The 26,682-nt window shown below is 42.0% G+C and overlaps 1 protein-coding gene across 3 annotated transcripts in view; it reads right to left on the bottom strand.

The window, feature by feature from the left end:
* Positions 1-2,664: 2,664 nt before the first annotated feature.
* Positions 2,665-26,682, bottom strand: part of IDH1 (isocitrate dehydrogenase (NADP(+)) 1) — a 48,413-nt gene continuing 24,395 nt past the window's right edge. For 2 of the 3 annotated variants that reach the window (XM_073558219.1, XM_073558221.1), the window contains exons 3-9: positions 25,245-25,536; positions 22,987-23,092; positions 19,732-19,909; positions 12,356-12,507; positions 10,094-10,234; positions 6,718-6,880; positions 5,232-6,629 (exon numbers count right to left, since the gene is read on the bottom strand). In XM_073558219.1, the coding sequence (XP_073414320.1) occupies positions 6,536-6,629; positions 6,718-6,880; positions 10,094-10,234; positions 12,356-12,507; positions 19,732-19,909; positions 22,987-23,092; positions 25,245-25,536 (1,126 nt within the window). In that variant the 3' untranslated portion in view covers positions 5,232-6,535. Of the gene's footprint in view, positions 2,966-5,231; positions 6,630-6,717; positions 6,881-10,093; positions 10,235-12,355; positions 12,508-19,731; positions 19,910-22,986; positions 23,093-25,244; positions 25,537-26,682 lie in introns of those variants that run through there. The other variant, XM_073558220.1, reaches the window with a different exon arrangement.

Genomic DNA, 26,682 nt, shown 5'->3' with positions numbered 1-26,682 from the left:
TGACAGCTTCTATAGCATGCAGATGCTGCTTCATCTGCATGCTATAGCAGCGATCAGCCTACAAAAAAATGATTGTCCCATAATGGGACAAAGTGTAAAAGTTAGAATAAAAATAAAAAAAATTGTAAAAATAGTTATAATAATAATTTTTTTTATCACTAAATAACTGTGAATGAAAAAAGAAATCTAAACAATAAAGGTACACATTTGGTATCACCACGTCCGTAATGACCCGACTTATAAAACTGTCCCACTAGTTGACCTCTTTATTGACAATGCTTTATCATCATAACGTCAAACTAAAAGTGGAATAACACGCAATCAAAAAGACATATAAATAAACATGGTACCACTGAAAACGTCATCTTGTCCCGCAAAAAACAAGCCCCCATATAGCTCCTTCACTGGAAAAATAAAAAAGTTATATCTCTCAGAATAAAGTGATGCAAAAATTTTTTATATAATAGTTTATTGTATAAAAGCGCCAAAACATTAAAAAAAAATAAAAAATGAGGTATCACTGTCATCGTACTGACCCGAAGAATAAAACTGCTTTATCAATTTTACCACACGGGGAACAGTATAATCGCCCCCGCAAAGAAATTCATGAATTGCTGGATTTTGTTCATTCTGCCTCCCAAAAATTGGAATAAAAAGTGATCAAAAAATGTCTTGTGCCCGAAAATAGTACCAATAAAAACCTCAACTTGTTCCACAAAAAACAAGACCTCACATGACTCTGTGGGCCAAAATATGGAAAAATTATAGCTCTCAAAATGTGATGATGCAAAAACTATTTTTTGAAATAAAAAGTGTATTTTAGTGTGACAGCTGTCAAACATAAAAACCCGCTATAAGCCTCTTTCACACGTCCTTATATTTACGGTAGAGGGGCTATCCATGTATGTAATACTTGCGGCACACGTGTGGCATTTGTGTGCCGCATCAATACCACAAGGACGGGCGCCAGGGAAGAAGCCTTACAGTAAGTGCTGTTCCCCGGCGCCGGGTGCTGAACACAGCTCTCATCATTCTCCCCTGCTCTGCCGGCGATCGGCACAAGCAGGGGAGAATGATGAGAGCCATGTTCAGCACCCAGCGCCGGGGAACAGCGCTTACTGTAATGCTTCTTCCCCGGTGCCAATTCGGGTCACATGGATGACATCCATGTGTTACGTGTATGCACGTGTGCTGGATGTTTTGTGGCCTGTGCTGACATTAATAAACGGACATGTCAACGTGTTTTGCCCATGAACACATGGTCTGTGGAAACACATTGACATGTGTACAGACCCATTCAATTGTATAGGCAAATAGCGCTCCTTTCCTCCCAAGTCTCTCCGCATGGCTAAGTAGCACTGTACAGCCACCTATGGGGTATTGCCACGTTCAGTAGAAATTGTGGGACCCATGGTGTCAATATGATCACTGCACCCCTAGATCAATTCATTGAGGTGTAGTTCGTAAAATGGGGTCACTTATGGGGGTTCTGCCATTTTGGCACCTCATGGGCTCTCCGAGTGTGTCATGACACCTGCAAACCATAACAGTAAAATCTGGCGCTCCATCCCTTATGAAGTCTGCCATGTGCCTAAACAGTGGTTTTCCCCCACATATGGGGTATAAATTGCACAATAACTCTTGGGGTCCTGTGACCCTTGAGAAAATAAATAATTGGGGGTGAAAAGATCATTTTTGTGGAAAAAATGATTTTTTATTTTTATGGCTCTACAATATAAACTTCTGTGAAGCACTTGGGGGTTCAAAGTGGTCACCATACATCTAGAGAAGTTCCTTAGGGGGGTCTAGTTTCCAAAATGGTGTCACTTGTGGGGGGGTTTCCACTGTTTAGGCACATCAGGGGCTCTCCAAACGCGACATGGCATCCAATCTTAATTCCAGCCAATTTTGTGTTGAAAAAGTAAAACGACGCTCCTTCCCTTCCAAGCTCTGCCATGCGCCCAAACAGTGGTTTACCCCCATATATGGGGTATCAATGTACTCAGGAGAAATTGCACAACAACTATTGGGGTCCAATTTCTCCTGTTACCCTTGGTAAAATAAAAAAAATTGGATCTGAAGTACATTTTTTGTGAAAATAAATTAAATGTTCATTTTTTTTTAAACATTCCAAAAATTCCTGTGAAGCACTTGAAGGGTTAATAAACTTCTTGAATTTTTTTTTTTTTAGAATGGTGTCACTTTTGGGTATTTTCTATCATATAGACCCCTCAAAGTAACTTCAAATGTGATGTGGTCCCTGAAAAAATGTCAGGAAAAAACAGTGTCAGAATCACTGGGATCCATGGAAGCGTTCCAGAGTTATTACCTCAAAGGGACAGTGGTCAGAATTGTAAAAATTGGCCTGGACATTAACGTGCAAACTACCCATGGGTGTAAAGGGGTTAAGGATATAAAAATTGAAATTTTGAAAATTCCGATATGTTCACAAACACTTTCAACTTAAATTTACCACTAATAAAGTATAATCTGTCATGAAAAAATAATCTCAGAATCACTAGGATCCATTGAAGCGTTCCAGAGTTATACGTGTGACACTGGTCAGAATTTAAAAATACTGTCCTGATGAACAAAAAAGAAAAAAAAGTGCAGTCATAAGTCAGCATGTAAAGTAGTAGCAAAGGATAAAACGGTAGAATTCAGTTCTCTTTTCCCATTTATATTTGAGAGATTATTTTCATGTACATATTCAAGCATTCTGTACTTTTGTAATGCAAAATACAAGTTGTGATCAGGGTTTTTTTTTTTTTTAGATAAGCAATCTATCCAACAATAACATGGAATCTAAATTACTGAGTCTTGCTTTTCTGGAACATTAGGATCTTCTTTTCTTCGGTGTAAGCACACTATAGTTCCCACACCCCTGTATAGACCTCCAGTTCAATTTCATTAATGCAACATTGTGCTAGGAATCTACTTTATTAAAAATATTCCAGATGATTTTCTGAAAAAAAAATGACAGATGAGAAACGCTTGTAATAAACAGCTTGAACTATGTTGCTTAACAATGAATACAATCAAAGGCTAGCCACACCAACGAGTATTGGCCAGATCACAGGCAATAAGATGGCGGGATTTTTCATATGAATCCAACCATTAACAGGCCAAGGAAAACGGGCACATTTCAAAGGGAATTAAAAAAAAAAAAAAAAACACAGTTGATTTGTGCAAACTGGTAAATGATAAGCCACATCCTGCTAATCATGCCATGCACTTATCTTTTCAGGCACCAATGGATGAAAAATGACAACTTGACAGATCACGCTTATCGTAGACTAGTATGTCGTTGGCCATTGCAAATGATTGTTCATGTGGAATTTCCAAGTGATGTTCAGCTGAAAGGCTCACATTTGTCCATTTCCAACTCCATGTACAGTGGGGCAAAAAAGTATTTAGTCAGTCAGCAATAGTGCAAGTTCCACCACTTAAAAAGATGAGAGGCGTCTGTAATTTACATCATAGGTAGACCTCAACTATGGGAGACAAACTGAGAAAAAAAAATCCAGAAAATCACATTGTCTGTTTTTTTTTCATTTTATTTGCATATTATGGTGGAAAATAAGTATTTGGTCAGAAACAAAATTTCATCTCAATACTTTGTGATATATCCTTTGTTGACAATGACAGAGGTCAAACGTTTTCTGTAAGTCTTCACAAGGTTGCCACACACTGTTGTTGGTATGTTGGCCCATTCCTCCATGCAGATCTCCTCTAGAGCAGTGATGTTTTTGGCTTTTCGCTTGGCAACACGGACTTTCAACTCCCTCCAAAGGTTTTCTATAGGGTTGAGATCTGGAGACTGGCTAGGCCACTCCAGGACCTTGAAATGCTTCTTACGAAGCCACTCCTTCGTCGCCCTGGCGGTGTGCTTTGGATCATTGTCATGTTGAAAGACCCAGCCACGTTTCATATTCAATGCCCTTGCTGATGGAAGGAGGTTTGCACTCAAAATCTCACGATACATGGCCCCATTCATTCTTTCATGTACCCGGATCAGTCGTCCTGGCCCCTTTGCAGAGAAACAGCCCCAAAGCATGATGTTTCCACCACCATGCTTTACAGTAGGTATGGTGTTTGATGGATGCAACTCAGTATTCTTTTTCCTCCAAACACGACAAGTTGTGTTTCTACCAAACAGTTCCAGTTTGGTTTCATCAGACCATAGGACATTCTCCCAAAACTCCTCTGGATCATCCAAATGCTCTCTAGCAAACTTCAGATGGGCCCGGACATGTACAGGCTTAAGCAGTGGGACACGTCTGGCACTGCAGGATCTGAGTCCATGGTGGCGTAGTGTGTTACTTATGGTAGGCCTTGTTACATTGGTCCCAGATCTCTGCAGTTCATTCACTAGGTCCCCCCGCGTGGTTCTGGGATTTTTGCTCACCGTTCTTGTGATCATTCTGACCCCACGGGGTGGGATTTTGCGTGGAGCACCAGATCGAGGGAGATTATCAGTGGTCTTGTATGTCTTCCATTTTCTAATTATTGCTCCCACAGTTGATTTCTTCACTCCAAGCTGGTTGGCTATTGCAGATTCAGTCTTCCCAGCCTGGTGCAGGGCTACAATTTTGTTTCTGGTGTCCTTTGACAGCTCTTTGGTCTTCACCATAGTGGAGTTTGGAGTCAGACTGTTTGAGGGTGTGCACAGGTGTCTTTTTATACTGATAACAAGTTTAAACAGGTGCCATTACTACAGGTAATGAGTGGAGGAAAGAGGAGACTCTTAAAGAAGAAGTTACAGGTCTGTGAGAGCCAGAAATCTTGATTGCTTGTTTCTGACCAAATACTTATTTTCCACCATAATATGCAAATAAAATGAAAAAAAAACAGAATGATTTTCTGGATTTTTTTTTCCTCAGTTTGTCTCCCATAGTTGAGGTCTACCTATGATGTAAATTACAGACGCCTCTCATCTTTTTAAGTGGTGGAACTTGCACTATTGCTGACTGACTAAATACTTTTTTGCCCCACTGTATTTAGCCCTTATTTTTATGGATTTTCAAAGCTGGCCAATAATTCTGAAACAACTCACAAGATACTGGAAGACAAACTGTTCATTTATCAAGCCCTCGTTTAGATGTCCGTCAATCACGTACGTGTTTTACCTATGTTTTTAATGGCCAGAACAACTAACCATTATATTCTATAGGGCTGCTCATATGTCCGTTTTTTTTGGCTGATTGAGTCAGAACAGAATTACACAAGCCTTCAAGTCTAAATCACTGTCCGCACACAATGACATCTGCGTGCAGGTCCATTTTAAAATCACTGTGCATAGGAGACGCTTTGTCATTTATTTATGAGAAAATTTCGCCCAAGCACTGACGGAAACTGGACATTTCTATATTCCGAACCAGAAAAATCACCGATTCTGATTGGGGCCAAAACCCCGCAAGATGCGACATTATATCACGGTATTTGTGCTGTAGACAACGCGTAGTGTACATTATATAGTTCTGTCATTTGGATCTACTGCCTCCCACAATCACAGTGATGCAAGATGTCAGATACAAATAGCAGCTGGGATTCTGGCTGAATTACATGATATTCAGTCCTTATAATCCACATATTAATCTCCAATATAAGAACTTCTTTAGCAGCAAAGAGTACAGTGGTATATTTATTTCCAATAGTACTTCCTACAATCTATTGTATCACGCAGACTTAGACCGACCGTCTCAACAAGACCGAGATGTGGGGGCAGAAATATCTACTAGGTTAGTCGCCCAAGTAGTGGTGAATTGGCTGTATTTCCACATGTGGTACATCCAGATTTCATTAAGAATTTCACCTAATGCAATGGAAAAGGTGAAATCTGCAAGTAATTCTGCTTAGGGCATTGAGACGCTGTGGGTTTTACAAGCCATGATGCAGGTCAATGATGTACATAACATACAGAGGAGATTGGTAATATCTTATTCCAGTAGCTGGTCCGGTTACACTGTGGATGATCTGCACTGAAAATCATCATCACGTGAATCTACCCTTCAGAATAGTTTCACACTTTTTGGGGTAAAATCCCCTACAGATTTTGAGCCAAAACCAGATATGGATTGCAAAACAATAGTGAATACAAAAGGAAGGACATCTTGGTGGATCCACTTCTGGCCCAAAACACTGTGGCCAGATGTTATATGAAAGCCTATCGTGAAATGTTACTAGTGAAAACCTTCAAGTCAATTCATTTTTTCCATTTTAAAAAAAGTGCACGGAGGCCCAATGCTGTGGTAGGCAGGCTTTCGCCATGGTTTGTGGACAATATTGTTTTGCCATTTCATCATATGTATACAATAATTAAGTTCTACCTTCACACACTTTTGTCATAGAGATCCAAAGACATCACAATGGAATTACAGAAATACAGACAAGCCGTAAAAACACAAACTAAAATGAGCGTTGACTGACGAGAAGGATCAATGCTTTGCACTGGATGCAAGGAAAAGGGTCCTGCTGAATGCTGTAAACTACCAGTGAAGTGGTAACCCTGAGATCACCTTCCGAGATGTTGTAACTACAATTTGGGTTGGGCGGAAAGTTTCAGCTGCAGGTTTTCAGCCAGTTTGTCCAGGAATTCAAAGGTATTCAAAAAATCTGATCGCTGCACACTGAAATGACAACAGGATCGGTTAGTGTCCTAATAAAGCGATCCACCTCTGGTAAAAGAATCATCACCCTAAGGAACAGGACACTTACTTGGGTAAACCTTTAATACAAGCAGCGAGATCTTTGGTCATGAAGCCAGCTTCTATGGTCTCAACACAGACTTCCTCTAAGGCCACAGCAAAGTTTCTCAGCTCGGAGTTATTATCCAGCTTAGCTCTATGTTCCAGACCTCGGGTCCAGGCAAAGATGGAAGCTAGAAGAGACAAGAAAAAACCTTATTATAGCCAGAATACTGTGTACTGTATTGTACTAAAATGAAGGGGGCTCCAGCTGTTCTGTCACGAAGCCACTAAATATATATGAATTATATGAAGGTCTGGATAATGTTGAAAGAAGACTACATGAAAAGAAGAACATCGAGCTCGAAACCCATTTATCAAAAGCCAAGCAGAGTCCAAAAGGAGCAACGAAAACTGGCACAAAGGATCCAAAAGGCAACCCTGGTTACTCCACACATGACTGGAAGAAAAGGGTTCAGTAATCTGATAACTAATGATTATGGCTTATTTCTGCATTATTAAAGACCCAATACACTGACAGCTGAATTTTATGGAGCGTCCACAGATTTCATTGAGCCCTGGCTCGCTCTCTGCTCTGGCTACTAGGGGCGGCTCGCTGATTGGTCAACTGCTGACGTACTCAAATACCTTTACTAATGGTTCACTTAAAAATCATGGTTCCCAATCTTTACAGAGCTATTTATATCAAGTTTAGTTATTGTTTATTACTTGGAAAACTAGAATATGTTTTCATTCACAGAGCGCTGTAAAGAGCTACTGCAATCTCAATAAATTGCTATTGTCAAATAGTGCTGGTAAATAGGAGTGCATGCGCAGTTTAATGTGACTGCCGCTATCTGTCTGCAAAAAGTTGGCGGCGGTCTGATTTACTGCGCCTGAGCGAATTCCGCACAGGCGCAGTGAATCATTCAGCTGATCCCCGTGATAGATGCGAGACGTGTCTACAGGCAGAGGAAGCCGGTCACATTAAAGGGGTTTTCCCACGAACAAAAGTTCATTTTAAATACTGTCTGTGTCTGACCGTATACAGAGAATACCTCATCACCTGGGCAGGGAGGAAGCAAAAGACAATACTGACATTACAGCAGGGGATCACTGAGGATTCATTTTTTGAGGTAAAATATATTTCACTGACTGTTTTTAAACAATATTTTACCTCACAAAATGTATCCTCTGCGATTTCCTGCTGTAATGTCAGTATTGTATTTTGCTTCCTCCCCTGCCCAGGAGCTGTGGTATAGACAGGTCAAAGAAAAGAGCACAGATGGGAGAAGTCAGCACATGGAGAAAGAGAGAGTGGATAGGTGGGTGAGCACATGGGGGGAATGATTCTCAACACTGCAAAGCCTTCCCCCATCATGACATTCCCACCCTCCATCTAGTATATATGTATATATATTTACAGATCTTTATTACCCAAGACGTGTCATTACACTGTATATGAGCTGTGGGGTTCCCATCTGCACACAATGTGCTACTAGCGCAGTACATGGTAACAGCTGTATAGTGGGTGTGCCGAGTGTAGGACAATACAGATGTGATATTGAGGACATGTCTTAGCTTACGTTAACAATATAGCTGGGCAGATGTTTTACTGACAGAATGCTCAGTTTGAACTCCAGATTTCTCAATGTTTTTAAATAAAAATCTGGAATAAGTTAACTAATCCCCAGACAACCCAAAATCCCAGCACATGCTAACGCACCCTGCCTGCAGTCACCACTGGGGGATTTCAGAGAAATGTATACAATACTAATGAACTCAATGAAAGTTGTCTCTTTGTAGCTTTGTATTGAGCTCCCTCTAGTGGTGGGTGACAGAATATGCTAGTGCTTCATGTAATTCATTGTGGGCCACCTTCACCATGTTCCCACCAGCAGTCGTGAGGGCCGCCTCTAAGAGTACAACTGACTTTCAAACTCATCAGCAGTCACGTTCTTCACTGCTCCCATAGTCCTTGATGAAGGAGACACATCGCCACAATCCAGAAAAGCATAGAACATGGTAACAGTCAAGGTTAGGGACTAAATTATCAGAAAATTGTTGATTGGTTCAGTGAGAATTGATAACACTGGGAAAGCAGCTCTGGAGTACGAGCTCAATCAAACATCCGTTCTTTACTTACGTGTTCTGTGTTTTTCCTATACCCATTACAGGCAAGGGTGTTTATATACATAGTGACTCCCTAAAAATCACGTCTGATTTTTATCCAAGTCACCCCTGCAAGTCTAAGGGTCCATGACAATCACAGACAGCACATGGATGGCGTCAGTGTGGAATATCAATAGGGCAGGTGGCACACTCTTGATGGACGGCATGCATGACATTGTATAGGGTGCCAATTTCTTTGGCGCCAACCACTGAGTTCCTGAAGATTCAAAGCGAAAAAGGAAAACTCTGCACACCATAAGGTACAGTATGTGGAGCTGCTTAACTGGGATTAATTCAGAATCTCTCATATCCATAGATTTCATCGCCTTCAGTATAGCAAAAATGTAATGTTTCGAGTAAATACCCTTCATCAGGTGTGTCTTTTGTTACACACTGCTTGGTCCTGGTTTGCCTTAGCTGTGGGGAAGCACACCCCAAATCCTGGTCCTTTCTAATTTTGAGAGCATTTGCTCCAATACACAGCTGATGAAGGGTACTTACCTGAAGTCTTAGGTTTGTGTATACTGACAGCGGTGTAGTGTATGGATATGAGATGTTCTGAATAAATCCTAATAAAGCATCTCCTTGTGGGCATCAGTGTGTTGTCCGTGTTGAACACTGCAATGGGTGACACAAGCCTTGCAATTTTTATTTTGCATGAGTAAATCACAGTTAACACAATGCAAAAAAAGTGACACTGACAAAATGTGGATCCGAATCATCACTCAGGTGTGAATGAGGACTGTAATAAAGGGTACACCAGAACCCTATGTAGCAAAAAAACTGAACAAAGTGTATTACAAAGGATCATACATTAAAAGACTGTTAAAGTGGGAAAGCACAAGCTGGTGCTACAATCCCACATATGATAAATAACAAGGAGTGAATCAAGTTATATATCTGTACCTCAATCCCGTATATACTTATAAATACTGACGGAAGTATACTACTTGTATAGGTCAGATAGATCATTGATTCCTGTTGGATGAGTCCCCCCTAAATGATGCCAGACACTTTTTTTTATGATTACATGTTTCCCTTGTACTGAACCTGTTACCTACTCCATGTAGAGATTGCTCTATGGTTTGTATTTGTGCTGTGACTGCTGACACTTTTGTAAGCTGTAATAGAGGCCGTAGTCTACAGATGGATACGAGACATGCAGCACAATATGTCCTACACCACACACACTATCAGCAGTACTAGCAGTACATTAGATTATGGACGCTGCTTACCAATGGGATTGGTGGAGGTCTCCTGGCCCTTCTGGTGCATCCTGTAGTGGCGGGTAACTGTGCCGTGTGCTGCTTCTGCTTCTACAGTCTTGCCGTCCGGACATATCAGAACACTGGTCATCATCCCCAGAGATCCATAGCCTGCCCAACACAACACCTCTGAGTTCCTCATTCATGACCAGTATGCTTGTTTATATGAGGTTATCGTTCTACAGTACGGAGCCATTTCTGAAGTCACGAGATCAGGATGGCGTCTTTACTTTTTCATTCACGATTCCCTTTCCCATCAACTACAAGATTAATTTATAGGGACATGAGAATGTTAATATGGAACTCAGGCAGACTATTACGGGTTACCTAAAGGGCATTGCTAGTGTATCTGTATTGGAACAGATGTGTCGGGGACACAACTTTGTGGCACTTACTAATATATAGGTATTACAGGTTCTCCTGCACTTACTTAGGTGCTGCCGTCCTCACAGACTTTTGTCCATAGAATGGCAGTGGATGGAGGAGCATGTGACCAGATCAGTCCATCAGCCTCCTCCAATAAAACAACAGCTTTCATATGTGTAGTGGTCTTCTATAAGAGGAGGCTGGTGACCCAGTCAGGTCACATACTCTTCCACTAGCAGACACTGCATGGACAGAAGTGCTGCTCAGTCTGTGAGGAAAGCTCCACTATCAAATACAGGAGAAAAACCTTATTAGAAAATGTCCTCAACACCTCTGTTAAAGTAAAAATAAAAGGTGGCCAAGTCTTGAAATGTAACTTCACCTCTCAAATTTAGAATCCAATCATCCCTCTTAAGGAATGTGTTGGGGCCCAAGCACAGCAGGGAAAAGTTTCACCAGCTTATTGCCTTCTTCATCATGGTAGGAGACAGTCTTGTCCCCTTCTAATCAGCTTTTGCTGCAAGGATGTACAACCACAAAGAGCAAAAAGAAACTAGCAAGGCATGACAGCCTACTGAAAGAGTTGGTAATTAGTAATGCAGTTACAAAATAGGCAAGAATTGTGCGGACCTTTTTATTTAATAAAACAGCGGGCAGCCCCAGACCGGTGATTTTTCAAAACTATAATACAAAACCTAGAAATATGCCTTTTGACCTCTAAAACCCTGACTTTCTGGCAAAGACACCATCAAACTTCCAGGTGTTGGGATTCCACAACCATCCACAATCCCTCTTGCGGTTAAATAGCGACATCTTTCCGCTAACCCCGCACTGCATGGTAATATCATTACAGCAGTTACAGTTCAGGACCAGTTTAAAGGGGTTTTCACACGAAAGGGCCTGTCACACTAAGAGATATCGCTAGCAATATCGCTATGACTAGTGACGTTATAGCGATATTGCTAGCGATATCGCTACGTGTGATACTTACCTACAACCCGCTCCCCCACTGGTTATCGCTGATCGCGCGAGAACGTCCAGGACTGTTTCTCGTCGTCCGCTTCCTGCTGTGAGGACGAGCGACGCGTGGAGCCGGGCGGGAGGACGCAGGATCACCTGGTGTGACAGGTAAGTAGCGATCCCCGTCCCCAGCGATGTCGCTAGTGAGATCTGCCTGTGTGGCAGCTCACTAGCGACCACTTAGTGATGTACCAGCGATCCTGACCGCGTCATGTCGCTGGTCGGGATCGCTGGTACATCGCCAAGTGTGACAGTACCTGAACAAAGAACATTTTAATCAATAGATCTTGGAATAATAATAATTTCCACACTTGGATGTGTTTATATAAAATGTTCCTGTGCTGAGATAATCTTAAAAATGTGCCCTCACTATTTACTGTGTAATGGCTGTGGTATGATCAGAGTATGTACTTTTATGGTCAGAAACGGCCATTACATAGTACACAGCAGGGGCACAAATATAAGATCTCAGCACAGGACAAAAAAAAAATGTAAAAACATCCAATTAGGTAACTTATTAAGCTTCCAAGAGCTATTGCTTAAAATGTAATTTATCAGTAGGACAAGAAAATGTTCCTTCTTTCATTGTGACAGCAGCCGTGGAGGGTGGTGGGATCCCGCTTTGCATGCTGGGATCGCACAATCCGGAAGGAAGTTTGGACCTAACTTTGATAGAACGATGGACCTATTCTGGGGACACTGGGGTTCCTTGTGCGATTGGTACTGGATTATATTTAGTAATATCACCCGGCTGTGGCTGTTTTGATAAGTAAAGGGCAGCTCTGATTGGTGACAGTAAAACTTTACAACCAAAAATGGCATTTCTGTTGCATTTTTTTCAGGTACCTTGAGCGACTGAATCTGACTGCACATCTCCATCGTAGTTCTTACAAGCCCAGATAAAGCCGCCCTCAGATTTTAACGCTTGAGCCACCATATCATCTATAAGCCTGTGCTCATACCAGATCTTTTTCTCTTCAAACTGGGGTTTGTATTCTCTGGAGGTAAAAGAACAGACACGTGAAATGCACCATATTATATATTTCCGCTGCAGCACAGAAACAAAGTAACACATTGGGCTTGGAGACAAAGGTGACTGGACTCAGCCACAATCAGACGTGTCATGTGCTATGGCTGGTGTCTGCCTACACTTTGTATGGCCCATTATGTCATACACAAGTGTCAGCCATGTAAATGCCAATCACCACTGGGCCGGGAATGGCCGATCCACAGGTGAATGACGACACTCGCACTGCGTATGAAGCACGATGGTGGATACTCCCGGCTGAACACACAATCCGTTCATCTCAGCAGGGGAATTAGTTATTATTACAGCGTGCCTTTTGTTAAGAAGTCATTTGCGGCAGTACACTCGATAAGTGTTAACCCCTTCCCTCCGCAGCCAATTTTTGATTTTGCACTTTTGTTTTTTCCTCCCCTTCTTCCAAGAACCACCACTTTTTTTTATTTTTCTATTGAACTAGGTAAAAAAGTGCTTGTTTTTTTGCAGGACGAATCGTAGTTTTCAATGACGACATTCACTGTATCATTAAGTGTACTGTAAAATGGGAAACAGAATCCAAGTGTGGTGAAATTGTTGAAAAAAAAAAATGCCGTCCCACCATTGTTTTTTGGGTTTTGATTTTACAAAAATGGTGGTGAAAGTTACTCTATATCATGATTCTCCTGGTCAGTATGATCACAGCGATTAAAAAAAAACCTTATACAAGTTTGGATTTTAATTGGAGGAAAAAAGAAATCAGAAATTTGAAGAAAAACTATTTTTGATTGTGTCACCATTTTCGGAGACCCGCAATATTTTTTATTTTATCATCAATTGAGTGTGGGGTTTGTTTTATCTGTGATGAGCCGATAGATTTATTGATTCTATTTTGGGCTGTCCATGGCGTTTTCATCTGTTTTTAGTGATCTTTTGTTAGGGAGGATTGGTGACCAAACAAAAACCCACATTTCTAGACTTCAGACTAACTTCTCGAATACCGATTGAATTAATTTTATGTTTTGATTGAATTTTTATGAATGCGCCAATATCAAATGTATTTTTTTTTAATTTAATTTTAAATGTTGAAAAAGGGGGTTGATTTAACCTAAATTTCTAAAAAAAAAAAAAAAAAAAAAAAAAGCTTTTTTTTTTTTTTTTTTACTTTTAGTCCCCTTAGGGGACCTAAACCTGCGATTGTCTGATGGCTTATACTACATAATGCACTACAACAGTTTTGTAGTATGTAGTCAAAATTCCATTCTCCTTTAAAGCCCAGCCTGTGCCTCCTCCCCGGTTACATGGTAACCCACGGGTGTCCCGCAATCAGTCACAGGGAGCAGATAGAAAGTATGCCACTGCTCGTGTCTAATTATTCGCCTCTATCAGAGATTGAGAGGAGTGTTTATTTAACAGCACGGATTGAAGCTCAGCCAATAGAGACTGATGATGACTATATAATACAGCCGCCATCTGTCTCATGTGGAGGAAGCCCAGCTGCCGAGACCCACGTATGATCACACACGTACACGATATTCCTTTAAAGGCTTAAAAGGGTTTTCCACTGTCAGAAAGTGGACCCCAAAGACTTGCTACACGCACAATAAAGCCAGATGGTACTCAACATCACTTGCTCCACAGCTTGCGCTCCGCCGCTGCTCCAGTCTCTGTGTTTTGTCTGCAGCACATCACATAAGCAGGGTGCATCAGTGCTGCAGTCAATTGTTGAGCTCGGTGACCCTACCGACGTAGCAGTGTCGAGAACTTGCTATTGAGTGGCGGAGGAAAGTATAATCCGACTTTGTTATTTTACATGACAGCAAGTATTTGTTGCCCACGTTTCTGAAAACTCCTTTTACGGTGCTGTCTCGTTCATTAGTAAAGTCATTGTTCTTACAGTGCCGCTATGTTGCAGTGACAGACAGAACTCTGCACATGGTGTCCTGGGCATCTGCAGCTAAAAGTCTCGGCTGAAAAGCTATTGCTTACCACAAAAGCCACGCAGAGCCGTGTCTGCTGCAGCATTCACATTCAATGGAGACAATTTTCAAGTTTGTTGTACAAAATCAGTGGAAATAAGAAACATGATACTTATATGTGTTGACTACAACATAAAGAACCCAAATCAGAAGATCCAAACAGATCCACAGACACCCCTGAACTATAAATTCCAACAACTCAGAATACTTTGGAGTGTTTATAGTCTCTAAAATTTAATCTTATTGAAAAAACACCGATATTCAAAAATGTGGCAATCAAACCGAGTAACATTTGTGGACCCTGAAGTGCAGGCATTATTAATCACAGGTCATTAATGTTGAAAGACAGCTCAAAGATCATTCAAAATAATTTATATAAAAGGATACTGTGATGACTCCTGGAGTGGACCCTCTGGGTCGTGGCACCAACCTTCCCAGGGCGAGCTGACCTAGTGAGGACCACCCCCTATACAGGGAGTGTCAGGGGCAAGCCCAAGGGAGTAATGTACCACGACTGCTGGCACCAGGTGACCGGCTCACAGGAGACATGAGTGTCTGCAGGAACGTGCAAAGCGGGGACACGTGGAGTACAGGACGGTACAGGGCGCGTGTACGGAGACACGGAGAGTACTGGAGAACACAAGACATGTACACAGGAGTGCGCTAGATACAGGATAGTGCAAGGCTAGGCAGAAGGTGTGCCAGGAGGTACAACTGAGCATAAGGCAGAGTACAGGATCAGAGCGTGTGCCAGGAGGCACAACTGAGCATAAGGCAGAGTGCAGGATCAGAGCGTGTGCCAGGAGGCACAACTGAGCACAGGGCAGAGGACTGGAATACAGTGCACAGCCAGGCAAGGACAAGGCAGACCAAGCCAGAAAGCACAACAATAATCAGACACCTCCCATAGGAAGAGGTAGCCTGATATAGTACGTGATTACTAGGACTTCTGGGTAAAGTCCTCCAATACCATAGAGAGGACAGGCCTGGAGACAGCTGAGAAGAGCGCGTGTGCGCACATAGAACATGTTGCAAACATGAACCTAAGTACGAGAGGTGCGCGTGCGCACCCGACAGGACCCCGGAGCGGCCGCAGCTCCGGAAGAGGTGACGTCAGGACCGAGATCCCGCCCCCAGGTGAGCGCGGCGTGACAGATACCAAAAATTGGTTGTAGCAAGGTGTGAAGACACAGCATTTTATTTTAATTAACCAGACAACTATTTTTAGCAAGCCAAAAAGAATGGACTGCTATCTATATGTTGACTTAAGAATTTAACCCCTACGCACTGCAGCCCTTTTTCATTTTCAGTTTCTGATATTCGCTTTCCTTCTTCCCAGAGCCATAACTTTTATTTTTCCGGCAATATGGCCATGTGAGGGCTTGTTTTTTTGGGGATGAGTTGTACTTTTGAACAACACCATTGTTTTACTGTATCGTGTGCTCAAAAAAAGTGCAATTCTACAACTGTTTTTTGGATTTTTTTTTTTACCATGCTCACCAAACGCTAAAACTGAGCCACCATTACGATTCTCCAGGTCATTACGTGTTCATAGACACCAAACATGTCTAGGTTCTTTTTTATTTAAATGGTGAAAAAAAATCCAAAGTACTGTATGTAAAAAAAAAAAAAAAAAAAAAAAAATTGCATAATTTTCCAATACCTATAGCGTCTCCTTTTTTCATGATTTTTGGTTGGGTGAGAGCTTATATGCGTGCCGAGCTGACTTTTTTTAGTTATATTATTTTGGTGCAGATACGATCTTTTGATCGCCCGTTATTGCATTTTAATGCAATGTTGCGGCGACCAAAAAAAATAGTAATTCTGGCGTTTTTACATTTTTTTCTCATTACGCCGTTTAGCTATTGGGTTAATTCTATTTTTGTATTGACAGATCGGGTGATTCTGAACACAGTGATACCAAATATGTGTATGTTTGATTTTTTATTTTTTTAATATTTAAAAACTCTTTTCTTTTGGTATGCTTCAATAGTCTCCATGGGAGACTTGAAGCTGCTATAACCTGATCGGCTCTGCTACATCCAGGTGATGATCACATTGCCTGTACGTAGCAAAATTGCTGACTTGCTATGAGCGTCGACCACCAGGTGGCGCTCATAGTAATCCGGCATTGACAACCATAGATGTCTGCAGGAGACTTCAGGTTGTCATGCCGACCCATCGATGACCGGCGATCACATGATGGTGGTAACTGATGGGCAAATTTCCGAAGGCATTGCCGAAAGTGAATGTTATATGCCGCCGTCAGAGTTTGACATCGGCATTTAACGAGTTAACAGAAGAGGATGGATCGCGATTCCACCCTTGGCTGTTTCGGGCACATCAGCTGTTCAAAACAGCTGACGTGCTGGGAAATACACTCACTGGCCACTTTATTAGGTACACCATGCTAGTAAGGGGTTGGACCCCCTTTTGCCTTCAGAACTGCCTCAATTCTTCGTGGCAGAGATTCACCAAGGTGCTGGAAGCATTCCTCAGAGATTTTGGACCATATTGACATGATGGCATCACACAGTTGGCGCAGATTTGTCGGCTGCACATCCCTGATGCGAATCTCCCGTTCCACCACATCCCAAAGATGCTCTATTGGATTGAGATCTGGTGACTGAGGAGGCCATTTGAGTACAGTGAACTCATTGTCATGTTCAAGAAACCAATCTGAGATGATTCGAGCTTTATGACATGGCGCATTATCCTGCTGAAAGTAGCCATCAGATGTTGGGTACATTGTGGTCATAAAGGGATGGACATGGTCAGCAACAATACTCAGGTAGGCTGTGGCGTTGCAACGATGCTCAATTGGTACCAAGGGGCCCAAAGAGTGCCAAGAAAAAATTCCCCACACCATGACACCACCACCACCAGCCTGAACCGTTGATACAAGGCAGGATGGATCCATGCTTTCATGTTGTTTACGCCAAATTCTGACCCTACCATCCGAATGTCGCAGCAGAAATCGAGACTCATCAGACCAGGCAACGTTTTTCCAATCTTCTACTGTCCAATTTCGATGAGTTTGTGCAAATTGTAGCCTCAGTTTCCTGTTCTTAGCTGAGAGGAGTGGTACCCGGTGTGGTCTTCTGCTGCTGTAGCCCATCTGCCTCAAAGTTCGACGCACTGTGCGTTCAGAGATGCTCTTCTGCCTACCTTGGTTGTAACGGGTGGCAATTTGAGTCACTGTTGCCTTTCTATCAGCTCGAACCAGTCTGCCCATTCTCCTCTGACCTCTGGCATCAACAAGGCATTTCCGGCAACAGAACTGCCGCTCACTGGATTTTTTTTCTTTTTCGGACCATTCTCTGTAAACCCTAGAGATGGTTGTGCGTGAAAATCCCAGTAGATCAGCAGTTTCTGAAATACTCAGACCAGCCCTTCTGGCACCAACAATCATGCCACGTTCAAAGGCACTCAAATCACCTTTCTTCCCCATACTGATGCTCGGTTTGAACTGCAGGAGATTGTCTTGACCATGTCTACATGCCTAAATGCACTGAGTTGCCGCCATGTGATTGGCTGATTAGAAATTAAGTCTTAACACACAGTTGGACAGGTGTACCTAATAAAGTGGCCAGTGAGTGTATGTGGGCTCAGCGCCGGAGCCCACATCAAAGGGGCAGAGACACGACTAGAACTAGTATGGCGCATGTCGTGAAGGGGTTAAGCATTTCTTTCTGCTTGGTCACGAAAACAGACTTTTGCTTGTGTAAGCCTGGAATATTGACTTGTAAACTGACATTTGATATAACATATATTGTGCTCTCATCCTTGATGACTAGTGATGTTTACGGATATGCCAATTATACATTGTAGTTTGTTGACTTCGAAAACAGAGGAGGAAAAACTATGCAAATAGATAAATAATCAATTAATGCTACTCCATCTCATCTCTATTCTTACCCTTTATGCAAATACTGGATGAAGGACACTTGTTAATTATAAAAATAGGTTGCATTCCTCTGTATATTGAGACAAAGACAGACAGAGATTCAGCCAACACATCAAAAGGGCCACAGAGCCCAAGGCATCATGGCTCCATCATGAGGGACACAGATTTATTATTCTACAGGATGCCAGCTTAGGGGATTTCAGCCCCAGCTGAAAGAATACAGATACAGATCTGCTCCACTGAAACATTTGGAGAAAGCCAGGATTTGGACCTGCCGGGTGCCTGGATCCATGGAGATGTTAGGAGAATCCAGCTTGTGACCCTTCGGTCAACTGGCCTTGTACCTGAATGGACAGTCATAGTCCTACGCTTATCGCTTCCTCCTCACGGTGTTTGTGCCACAGGTGGGGCAGTTGACCCTGGAAGCTCTGAAGTAACAGTAGCTCTTATCCCAGCGAGTCAGCGGAAGGGTGAGACTCATGAGCACCATCTTGGGTACTGTGCTGGGACTGTTCCATATGTTATATGCCTGTTTTGTGGTTCAATAAAGCATTGCCACACTGTTTTATCCTCACCCTGTGTTCTCGGAGAAGCGTTATCCCCAGGTTAAAGGGAGAGTGGATGTTCAGCAGGACAATCCCTGGTCCATGTAGTTGCGACTAGCAGACAGGGGCGCCCCACATGGGTTGAAGCTCCCTGATGAAGCAAGGGTGCAACGTACTTCTGGACGTTTTGACCACATCTCACATGAGCTTTTTCCATTTTGTAAGTCATTTATTGCTTGGCTATATTATAACATACAATGTCTTTATATAGAATTGAGTAATGGGTAACCAAAATCTGCATCATGCAATATCTATACTATGTTAAAACAATTTTTGTTTGTTTGGTACCCTTTATATAAATTTTGAACAATCGTTGAGCTGTCTTTCAACATTCATGACATGTGATTAATAAGGCTTGTACTTCATGGTCCACCATTAAGTTACTCTGTTGCCACATTTTTAAATATTGGTGTTTTTTTCAATAAAATTAAATTTGAGAGACTTTAAACACTCTATAGTATTCTGTGTTGTGTTGCCGTTTCAAAAACTCTGACCAAGTGAACAGAGCTGTGGATTCCTGATTCAATTGCATGTAAAGATTGCAGTTATTTGCGATTACAGTCAATATCTGGTGAGTCTCTGCATCCGGCACGCAGAAAGTAGGAGTTTGTTCATCATTTACTTAGCAAATTAGTACTGCTCCATGTGAGCTGTCATCCATAGCTGGGAGGGCCGATCTTAATGGAGATTGTTTTATCACATGAAAGTCTAGTGAAAATAATATACCGTACTTCTCATAGATCTCCTGGAAAATATCCTTGAAACGTCCATCGTATCGCTTCAGGATTGTGTTTTTGGTGCTCATATAAAGAGGCCAACTTTTAACTAGCGCCATCTGGAAGGAGCTGTGGGCAAAGTCTCTAATGGATTGGTCAGTGTTGTACATGCCAAGGGCAACACCTCCGCAGTCTGCAGAACAAAAACAACATCGATGAGAAGAAATGTCCTAACAGGTTTATACAGTGGAGACTGAATAATACATGTGGATTTAGACCTACTGCCGTCACACAATGGGGAAGACATTTTGTAGTGATGGGTTTAGAAAACACACCTTTGGCAAAGTAATAAAACCCAGAAGTCAGAGTTAGGGTATGTGCACACGGTGCGGATTCTGCTGCAGATCTGCAGCAGATTTGGCCCTGCTGATCTGCAGCAGAACTGCAAGTGATGTACAGTACCATTTAAGGCTATGTAATACAAAAAACGCAGTGCACATGCTGCGGATTTTTCCACGCAGATTTGCTGCGGATTTAAAACTGCAGCATGTCACTTCTTTTGTGCATATCCGCACCAGTTTTACATTATAGAAATCCGCAGGTGTAAAACTTCAGGGGAAATCTGCACAAAAACGGCAGAAAATCCACAGTAAATCTGCACTAAATCCGCAGGTAAAACACAGGTCATATTAACTGCGGATTTAGCAAAATCAGCGCAGAAAATTCCACAGCAGATTCCGCACCGTATGCACATACCCTTACTTAAGCTATGTTCACACAGTTTCCTGAGGAATGTTTTGAAGTGGTTATGTTCCAAAATACTCCTCAAAAACCCCTAATAATTTATGTAGGAAATCCACCTTGCCGTTCCTATGAAGTTTCTTTATCCTAAGGCTTTTTGCACACGATGTCTTCTAAACTCAAGTAACCCCACCAAGCTTTTCAATGCAACGCTATGGTTTTTTTCTTCATCTTTTGTGACAATTTTGGTAATTTCCTGAGCATTTTTCCCGTCGGCAGTTAGATGGTTTTACCATAATTGTTTTCATGTCTTATTTTACTGACGCTTTCTGGATGTTTTTTCACTCCACTGAATTACAAAGATTCTGATAGCAGGTATCTTTTGTTTGTTTAATTGCTTTTTTAAGCAAAACCGATAGCAAAATGCTCCAAAAGATATCCGGTTGTCTTTGGCCGGGATCACACAAGCGAGAAACTCGGATGAGTCTCGCATGTTAATACACGGCACTGCCGCCAGCACTCGGATTGGAGCGTGCGGCCGCATAGCAATACATGCAGCCGCACGCTCCGCTCCTGAGTGCCAGTGGCAGTGCCGTGTATTAACATGCGAGACTCATCCGAGTTTCTCGCATGTGTGATTCCCGGCCTTTCCGGCATCTTTTCAGTTTTCCCACTGAGTGGAAAATGCCAGAAGAAAGAACACAACACTTGTTTTAACCATTTGGCGTTTTTAAAAACATGAAGTGTTGAAAAGATGTTCAAAAGCCTGAACATAAGCACGGCGAGTCCTTGTTACACAAACATGCCCATGTTCATTCTTTTGAGAGTTTACCAATAGGTCTATTACTTTCATTCTGAAAAAGAGGTCGTGTACAAAACGCTAAAGCAGTTTTTAAAAATGGCTGATGTATACAAAAAAAAAAAAAAAAAAAAAGCGTGTGCTACTCATTTGAATGGTCCTGAAGGAAATATCTCCAAACTGAACATTGTCAAATCAATAGTAGACACAACAAGGCACTCAAAAAAGAATAGGTCTCTGAAAGGTGCACAAGTAGGGTATCCAGCCCGTTTGTAGAAATAATGAACTTGGCACTCAATGTTTGTTGAAAAAGAGGATTCAATTTTATTCGCATCCAGATAAAGTTTAATTCTAAAGTTTTCGGTCCAACACAAGACCTTCATCAGAGAATCTCTTTCAGATTACTGGATGCTGTGTTCCATGGGCATGAGCTACATAGCGCTAAAGTAAGGTGACAGCCGTCGCTATTGCTTTGCGCTGAGATGATGGCTCCTCTGGTGTGCGGTCTGTACCGCTGGGCTAGATAGCGCTAGGGGTATGGCGACAACCGTCGCTATGGAATTGCTCAGAGGTGGTGGCCCTTCTGGCGTGCGGTCAGTACCGCTGTATGTGGAGGACGCCATGGCCTCAGCGCAAGTCAATAACGACGGCTGTCACCTTACTTTAGCGCTATGTAGCTCATGCACATGAAACACAGCATCCAGTAATCTTAAAGAGATTCTCTGATGAAGGTCTTGTGTTGGACCGAAAACGTTTAGAATTAAACTTTATCGGGATGCGAATAAAATTGAATCCTCTTTTTCAACAAACATTGAGTGCCAAGTTTATTATCATTTCTACTGTCAAATCAATAGGCTGCAAAGAACACTTCAGGAAAACAATCATCCAAAACCTCTTCAGGCAAATAGAAAGGACCCTGAACACTACCCTGAAAAGCAGCGTTTGCTGCATTGGTTTCCTTATTTTTGTTTTTTTAAAGGCTCAAAAAACTGTGTGAACATAGCCTTAGGTTATATTCACACATGAAAGACATTTGTACAACTGTCATAGTTATCAAAATGGGCCTTGCAGAATTCCTTGTGCATACCCTTAGAGATGAGCAAATCTTTTCAAATGTCACATTCGCCAGACTTACCAAATTTTCTCAGGAAATTAGAGGCAAATTGAAAGTACTCCAAAGCCTCTAACTGCCCTGAAAAACATGAATGACTTTCTCTCCATATATCTCAGCTATGACCCGAGAGGTCCTCTCACAATTCTGACTCGCCACAAAATGGCTGCTGCATTTCCTACCTCTGCTTTTATACAGACTTTGGCAGTCCCTCCTGATTGGCTGTGCTATAATACTGTATGTGATGTGACTGCTGTAATGAGAAGTCCGCCCAAGGATATGTGGTCCTTCTCTGGCCGATTCATTTTTTGCAATATGCAAAATAGAGGCAACCATTTTAGGAGATTCACAGAAAACGAAACACAAATTGTTCTAGTTTGATGGGTTCAGTGAGTTCCTAAAAATTTTATACAAATTCAATTTGCATCGAATGGATTTGATAAACTCTACTTACCGTAAAAATTACTCAATTCAGATTTGATAATTGTACCTAGTAAGCATACACCTTTTGAGGGGCTTGTAGTGGTGCCCGCAGGCTTCATAGCTTGCACAAAAATAAAAAAGCCTTGCATTGAATAGAACCTCTGGAAGTTGGGTCCCATATCAACTGAACACTAACCTTCAAAATTATGTACAACATATTTTACTGGTTCTCCACCATCTTTAGGAGTGAATGATATTTCCACCTTGCCGGGGCCAGGGACCACAAAGTCTGTGGCTCTGTACTGGAATTCAAACAAGTAATGTTAAATTGAAAGAAAATGTAACACGAAAAATTACATATTATTTGAGTTTTAATCTTTAGGGAAGCACATTGTAACTAGGGTTTAGTGAATAAAATTCCACTCAAATTAAGAAAATAATATGTGATTTGCTTCAAGCAAATCCAGAAAAATGATATCCATTATCTGGCAAAATTGTGTCCAACAGGATGGAAAGGGGTTAAAAAAAACGCCACAAATATTGTGATGAACCTGCACCTCAGCACTCTACCTGACATCTATTACGTCAGACTGATCACGTAATGTGGTCTCCCCATTTTCACCAACGTGACCCGTACTCCCTGGAAACATGTAAAATCAGCTTGGTACAGTTTTACACAGACGTCCCCTGACCACATGGGCCCAGGGACGCACGGGGAGTGAAAGGATGTGGCCCCCCCAGTCACTGACGTGGCACCACACTCGCTCACAACCCTGACAGGCCTCTTTCACAGCCCTTTAGAACTGTCACCAGTTCCTCGTTAGATATAAGCCCGGTCTGTTAACTGGATTATATCAGGCCAGAAACCAGCCCCAGTAGCATGGAATGTTAAAATGAGAAACAGACATGTGGATACGTGGATTGAGATAAAAGAGCAACCCAAGGTTAAATTATATATTCAGTCATCTTAAGGCCACACTACACAATACACTATTTACATGATGGTTGCACATATACAATGGTCAAATATGCAAATACAAATGTGGCTGGACAAAGATATAAGCAGATGAATCATGTCAATTACCAATTTAATGTTTGACCACGTGGGCGCTGGGTTGCAGGGGCATGGGTCGCCAGCTGGCTCCTAGGTTCTTCACAACATGTTACTTGACATGACCCCCCGGCATGCATAACAAAGCAAGAGACCACATGGACCTACACTAGCCTTTATCCCCTTTGGGTCACTCCCCTCCTGCCCTCTGGGCTAAACCCAAATCCCATCCCTTTGCCTCTAGCAGCTAAAAACTCCAAAACCTAAAGAGGAGTCATAACTCTTTAATGAACGGACCTAGGAAGGGATTTTGGCGCCATCGGATCCAGCCATGTCCCTGTTACGTGTTAAGACTAAACACATCTTTGCTATCTGATTTCTACATCCTACATATCTCCTCTACCTAGGGTGTTAGAACTGATCGAGATCCTGGAAGGGGTTCGATTTTGAAAAATGTACTGCTAAGATGCATAATATCTCCATAACTCTTTATGGAATTATGTTTTTAGAATGTTCTTTGGCAAATTCAGCATGATTCTATATTGCAAGCAAGAGTTTGTCCTGCTCTGAGCTGGCTAGCTCATGGAGTGAGATCTGTCACTCACAGCTTTTGGAGGCTTGACGCCCCTGGTGAACTATTGAATATTGTACTTTCTGCTGGACAAAGAGGGGTTTATAATCCCAGGCAAATAGGATACAAATGAGTGGTACAAAGTTTTATCTCCAATATTGTTTCCAAACATACTCACTTCTCCTCAGTACTCCCTGTTCTGCCACCACGGGACACAGATTGGCTCTTACATTTGCCTTCTGGCCAGGTATTCCATTCCCTAGGTCCCATGCTATCACATGTGGTATGGCATATATTAAAGAAGTGCACCCAACAAAGTTGTTATCTTCTTAATATATTTCAGTCTTCATATCATGTACTTACAATTGCTCATTTTGCCTTTCTATCCAGCTAATTGTTCGCTTTTCTCTGGTCTATGTACAAACAGGAAGTCTCCTATTCCACTCAAATCCTGACCCAGCTGTTCCACTCTTCCCCCTTTCATTGACTTTTGCAGTGAATTGTGAGGTATACAGGGAAAATTTACCTGTTTCTACACAGAGCTTAGAAGGATTAAGCTTGTCAGTGTTTAATCACGTAATGTAGTAAACCTAATGGAAAACTGCAAGGAGTTTGTATGTTCTCCCCGTGTTTGGTGGGTTTCCCCCAGGTACTCTGGTTTCCTCCCACACTCCAAAGACTTACTGATAGAGAATTTAGATTGTGAGCCCCATCGGGGACAGCGATGATAATGCGTGCAAACTGTAAAGCGCTGCGGAATATGTTAGCGCTATAGAAAATAAAGATTATTATTACACGTGTAATAGACAACATATCAAACAAGCAGCTGTACCTGATCTCCATAAGCATGACGCCCAATAATGATAGGTTTAACCCATCCAGACACAAGCCTAGGGATGTTCTTGCAGATAATGGCCTCTCGGAATACAGTTCCTCCTAAAATATTTCGGATGGTTCCATTTGGAGACTTCCACATTTGCTTCAACTTAAATTCTTCAACCCTCTTCTCATCGGGTGTAATAGTGGCACATTTGATTCCAACATTGTATTTTTTGATTGCTACAGCAGCTTCGGTTGTGACCTTATCATCAGTTAAATCACGATTCTCCATCCCAAGATCATAGCTATAAAGGCAGAAGTTGTCGATTAATGGATCTAATATAATGATTGCTCAACGCTGCAACAGAAAAATCCAAGCGTCTTATCGGAAACCACTACACACCTTCAAATCTGAAAGTGCTTTTACACTGCACAATGAGTAGTATGTAACCACTGCTGACTGTGTTGGCAGTCATTTCATAGCCAATAGGCTCACATTAGCGTTCCTCAGAGCTGCGGAGGGCTGCGTACTTCCTCCGTGAAGCTCCGCCCACTGCCGCAACTCCTCCGGTCAGCTCCGCCTGCGTACCTATCTTTATCATTAGGTACGTAGGCCGTGCGGATGTATGCAGATGTATCTGCATGCATCGTTTTGACGATGCGGCGAACAAAACAAATTGCAACACGTTGCGTTCGACACGGTTCGCCGCATAGTCAAAACGACGCATGTGGACGCATCCGCATATATCCGCACGGCCTGCATACCAAATGTTAAAGATAGGTACGCAGGCCAATGAACAACCCATAATAGTGCACACAGGCTGCCATTTCTCTCAGCAGCACGAAACCTCTTGTACAGTATGATGTGCTGTCGAGAACAATAGCCTTTTGCACAAATCAAAAGATCATTTTGATAGCAAGCCTCTGTAGACACATCATGAAATGACTGTTTCTATTAATGCTCGTTCACATTTACTGTGCTGTATAAACGGACCTATAATGTGCCTCATCTTGTCCTTTGTAACTGGGCATACAGTGGCATGTAAAAGTTTGAGCACCCCTGGTCAAAATCATTGCTATTGTGAACAGTTAAGCAAGCTGAAATGATCTCTAAAAGGCCAAAAGTTGAAGATGACACATAATATATATATATATATATTTATTGTGTATGCGTGTGAGTACGCAGTATACAGGGTGAGCCATTTATATGGCTACACCTAAATAAAATGGGAATGGTTAGTAACATAGTTATGAAGGTTGAAGGGAGACTAAGTCCATTCAACCCATATCCTGTCCTAACATGTGATATCAACTTCCTGTTTGTGGCACATTAGTATATGTGAAGGGGGAAACTTTTCAAGAAGGGTGGTGACCATGGCGGCCATTTTGGATCCAACTTTATTTTTTTCAATGGTGTCACTTGACACAAACTTATTGAGAATTTCACATTA

This window comes from Dendrobates tinctorius, unplaced genomic scaffold (assembly GCF_039654945.1).
Source record: "Dendrobates tinctorius isolate UK_male_01 unplaced genomic scaffold, ASM3965494v1 ptg000254l, whole genome shotgun sequence".
Lineage (NCBI taxonomy): Eukaryota > Metazoa > Chordata > Amphibia > Anura > Dendrobatidae > Dendrobates > Dendrobates tinctorius.
The sequence above is the reverse complement of the archived record's forward strand: the minus strand, read 5'-3'. Positions and strand labels throughout refer to the sequence as shown.